The 4,728-nt window shown below is 49.7% G+C and overlaps 1 protein-coding gene across 1 annotated transcript; it reads left to right on the top strand.

The window, feature by feature from the left end:
* Nucleotides 1-1,473: 1,473 nt before the first annotated feature.
* On the top strand, nucleotides 1,474-3,689 carry LOC109940955 (uncharacterized). Its single transcript, XM_035960790.1, has one exon. The coding sequence runs from the start codon at nucleotides 2,198-2,200 to the stop codon at nucleotides 2,816-2,818; it is 621 nt and encodes a 206-aa protein (XP_035816683.1). The 5' UTR covers nucleotides 1,474-2,197; the 3' UTR covers nucleotides 2,819-3,689.
* Nucleotides 3,690-4,728: the final 1,039 nt, after the last annotated feature.

The following is a 4,728-nucleotide window of genomic DNA, read 5'->3' as shown; positions in this document are numbered from 1 at the left end:
GTTCGGGGCCATTTACGAGAAAAATATGGAAGTATGCGACAAAAGGACCGGACACTCTCCCCTCGGTGCCCGGGGGCTACTGTCGGGGATACGATCTCCGTTCTTGGAGCCTGCCGGTCAGTGAGCACGCTAAAGGAAGAGCCCTTGGTCGCTTGGGCCCATTGGTTAGCTGGAAGAAATGGATATGTCAACCCTAAAAGAACCCGCCCTTGGTCAAACCCCACAGCACCGAGGGAGGGTCGGATGTGGTGGAACCTGACATGAGGGACTAGGCGTGGTGGAGAGAAACCACTCGAGTGGATCCCGCGTCCGACCCCAGATTGACCTGTCGTAAAATAATCGGCCGCATTAGCCACGCCTGGCACCGAGCCACAACGCAGGCGCTGGTCCGCTTCCCACTCATGACCTACAAACCCTTTAGGCCGCATTACACTCATGACCTACGAACTCCCTGGAGTGCGACACATTTATGGTCCGTGTGCCCCTCGGCCTACGACGCACTCATGATCTACCGGACTAGGCCTGAGTGCGTAGATCACTGGCAGAGCGCAACACGAAGACCATGGTTTGGCATAACCTAAATGATGGCGCTTGGGACCCATAGCCCCGCGTCGTCCGCCACAATAAATGTAACACCCCAGGTGTTTATATTCCGCTGGACAGCGAGTATGAATTTAAGCACGTAATATCAGTGGATAAAACAGATGCTAAATTTTAAACATCTTCGCGTATCGCGATTTTAATATCGCATCTGTTCCATTTATCGCGAGTTCGATATTGTTTTTATTTATCCGGGCTCTTCCTAAATTTTCGTGATGTTCGGAATATCGTTGTTCCGAAAATCGGTGCGTCCGGTGAGTATTTAAAATTCATCGCTCACGCAAATACGAATTTGGAAGCTCGACCCACTAGGTGATTTTTATCCCGGGCAAATTAATTTGAACTCGGCGACAACAGTTAACGCAAAAACGTTATTTCGGACTGAGATAACTTAATCAGAACTGAGTATTCGTGATTAATCCGTTCCACTGTTTACAATTATGGAAATTATTCGATTCCTATGTAAACAAAAGCGGACTAAAATTTCAGTCTCGATCTCGTTTGGTTCATTCTGTTTGCGTCTTATCTGAACCCGATATTATCCGAGACAAAGAGATTAACGTTTGATTTTATAGCAGATAATATTGGTCCGAAAGTATAATATGGATTGCTTGCGTTACCAAGAAACCGTGCGCAAGATTAATAATTGGGATTATTCTTTAGTGTGCTATTCTAGGTAGAGAAATCAAATGGGTTCGAAAAATAGATAAATTTTTATCCGGGTTTAACTAAATTAATGGCGTCTTAAGTATCGTATTCTGATTGTGTTTTGATCTGTTCTATTTATATCACACCCAAACTCTAATTCTAATACCAGTATTCTTTGAGAAAGAAGAAAAGACCAAATAGAAAATATCTGAAATCTTTCCACCGTTTAGCATTTTTTGACCACCGCATGGAACTCTTCCACGCGTCTCTCTCTCCTCCTTATATTGACCACGTCATCTGCGGGACTCCATTATCTGGTGCCGTGTGGACGAAACAGCGGTTCGGCCACTCCCGTCCGTCAAAATCAAGTGGCGCTACTAGCTTGTCGTCGTCGTCGCTGGCCATATCCATTCTCTTCTCGACGGACTCCATTATCCGGCCACCTCTCCGCATCGCACATATTTTCTATCCCCTACAGTTCTGCGCTCAGAGCTTGCAGACGCCCGACCGCCGCTCCAAGTCGTCGTTCCAGCCAACCTCGCCGGAGCTCCTCCCTCTGCTATTCTCATGTGCCCAGGAAGAAAAATCTCGCGGCTCTATCCTTCCAGCCGTCTTCTTCCCTTATCCCCGCCGCCGCTCAGCTCAAGATTTTTCTCACCGCCGTTGCCTCGTTCCCATCCGCTCGGCCACCCTGAATAAAAATCCCATCGCGGTGTCCATCTTCTGCTCTTAGCCGAGTGCCTCTGCTCCTCTTCTCCCCGGCGCCTGGTCGGATGTGGATCCTCTGCTCGAAGCTCCCAGCGCCGGATTCCCTGCAAGCTTCAGCTTCCTGCGCGCCCAGCCTCTCCACTTCTCCAGCGCCCAGCCCCAACTCCCAGCCGAGCTCGGCCGCCCGGCCCCCAACGCCGCTCTCTTCCCCAGCGCCCCTCCCCTCTGTTCGCTTGTCGCCATGTCCGCCGTAGCTCAGCTCGACCGCTCGGCTTCCCCTAGCCTCTTCCCCTGCGAGCTCGACTCCTGCTCGCCCATGGAGTTCGCCCAGCTCCCTGCTCCGGTGACTAGCGCTCGGCGTCCTGCTCTCTATGCCCTGCTCGTCCCTGCGCACGCGCCGCGGTTTCCCCCGAGCTCCCTCGCCGTGGATTCTTTCTGCGCGTCCTCTCCGGCGCTGCGGTGCCCCAGCTTGGCCTCTGCCCATTCCTCAGCCGCACCCTGCTCCAGTCGCTCACCCATCGGACGCTACACGCTCGCCTCTGCTCGTTCCGTGGGTGCGCACTGCCTTCTCTGTCCATGGTGCGCCCTCACCTCTACTTCTCTGCTGGCCGGCGTTTTTCCAGCCGTGGATCTCCTTGTGTGCCGCGTCCGGCTCCCTGACGTGCCGCGGTGCCCATCGCCCTGCGCGCGCTCTGTTTCCTCGCGCGGCTTCGTGCTCGCCTGGCCGTTGTCTTGGATGCGCAGGAGTAGTGTAGGTGCTTGCAGTTGGGGGATCCTCGATATCGGGCTGGGATTAGAGAAGACAGTACTGTTCCGTGCGTCGCTTATCCGATGCTCGACGGAATGTCCAACTGGGAGGTGATAGCTTCGTGTGTCGGCGAGCCGTCGTTTTCCTCGTTCAGTGTTTGCGCGGCCTTGCCTGAACCGTGCTGCCATCTCCCGACCGTTGGCTCTTGCCCCCTGCACGGGCTTGTCGTGCTAGTCAACCCCGCCTCGATCCTCGTCGTCGATACTGCGCTTGCTGGTGGCCAAAGCTCGCGCTAACCTGCTCGATCACACGTCGTCAGCTCGCTTCATACTCAAACTCGTCGTCGCGTCGTGTGTGCATCACTCGCCAGCCATATGTGATCAAAGACGTCAACCGGAAACCATCCTCGTGCTTGCAACTATCGCGTCGAATTAGTCAGGGTAAGTTGATTCGTATTCCCGTTAACTAGGTCTATAAATAGATTAAATAGAATTGTTGGTCACAGTAAATATTATTAATTTAGCATGCGTATATTGTGATGATCGATTTAGATAGCTCGCTAAATCAAGTAATTAAGTTACACAGTTTAGAGAGTTAATAAAAAGCTAGGAATAAAAATAGATTTTCTAGTGTTATTAGGTCAATTTGGTTAATGAATGTAGTCGATGCTCTGCTATGATATCCATGGTGCTTAATGCTTGATTTTAAGTGTTTCATCCTTTTTAGTATAGAGTATCTATCTTATACTCGTTCTACTTGTGCTCATACATGTGCATCGTGCATCTCATGAGGTACGATAAATAATCATGTGATGCGGAAGACAAGCCAAGTCGACCCCAAGCACGGGCTAAATCCGCAGGATGAAGCTGATGGACCAACCTGAAGATGGTTAAATTAAGCAAGTGCTCGGTCGAGGGATACTCGTCAAGCGGACATCGTCTAACAAACACTAACGTAGTGTTATTCCAGGCAAGCCCCGGTGCATTTACCCCTTCCTTGTGTTTTAAATACTTTTTCACCTTATCTGATGCATTAGGTGATAGGAGTTGTGTGATAAACAATTGATGCATTATCATTCCTTGGAGACTCCTTAATCCCGGTTTTATAAAAAGAACTGATAATGCTTAGCCCTGCTTAGAAACTGAAAAATCATTTGTTTTCAAAAAGAATGATTGTGGCACATTGGTTATGGGCCTTTCGTTTCAAAAATCAAAGCAAACTTATGGTGATGATTCCACTTCGGCCGGAGTGGGTTCATCATTTGGAAAAGAGTACCCCTGCCGGGTACCAAAAATGGGAAAATGGTTCGAATACATCTAGACCAGACGTTGAGCGGACATGGTCGCCCGTCTGTGTCGATTAAGGACCGTTCGATGTAGGCCTGATGAGGTGAGACTTTGCAACTAACCACATGCTCCGGTAAGCCTGAACCTGGCTATTCCATACGTGAAAAGACAACCGCGCACTGGGCGTGGGAGATGGTGGGAGTAGCGTGTACCCTCCTGGCTAGAGGCTGGATGGAGGAGTACTGTGCTCCCGGGTAGCGCGGACCGGTTCACGTTGTGGAGGATCTATGGGAACAGTTGACATATGCAAGGGTTAAGTGCTACATATGTCGTGTGGTTAGGGATCTCCAGCTGGGTATAATCGGTTCGAATCGTCGTTGCTCCTCGGTTATGGAGACTCGACTCACTGACCACTCATCGTAGTTGACAAGTGAAACATGATTGTAGTTGGTTAAAAGAAAGCTAGATCAGGACAAGTGAATGCTCTAGATTAGACAAATCTAGATTCAGGAAAAGTACTTAACTTGTGAAGTAAAATTTTGGCATAAGGATTCACTACTAGTAAGCTCTTCTGCAAAATGAGTCCTTGATTATTGCTTAACCTTACCTTGACTCCTAATCAGCCAGCATATCCTTGAGAGTCTTTTCTTTAGTCGGGTAAGTCTTGCTGAGTAATTCCGTACTCAGGGTTTTATTCCCTGTTGTTTTTCAGGTTATAGTTTTGTGCTGCTGTTGATG

This window comes from Zea mays, chromosome 7 (assembly GCF_902167145.1).
Source record: "Zea mays cultivar B73 chromosome 7, Zm-B73-REFERENCE-NAM-5.0, whole genome shotgun sequence".
Classification (NCBI taxonomy): domain Eukaryota; kingdom Viridiplantae; phylum Streptophyta; class Magnoliopsida; order Poales; family Poaceae; genus Zea; species Zea mays.
Note: the sequence above shows the minus strand (reverse complement) of the source record. Positions and strands in the feature narration are given on the sequence as shown.

What these genes read in the sequence shown, in the direction of transcription:
- LOC109940955 (XM_035960790.1), top strand. Translation starts at nt 2,198, where the DNA reads ATGTCCGCCGTAGCTCAGCTCGACCGCTCGGCTTCCCCTAGCCTCTTC.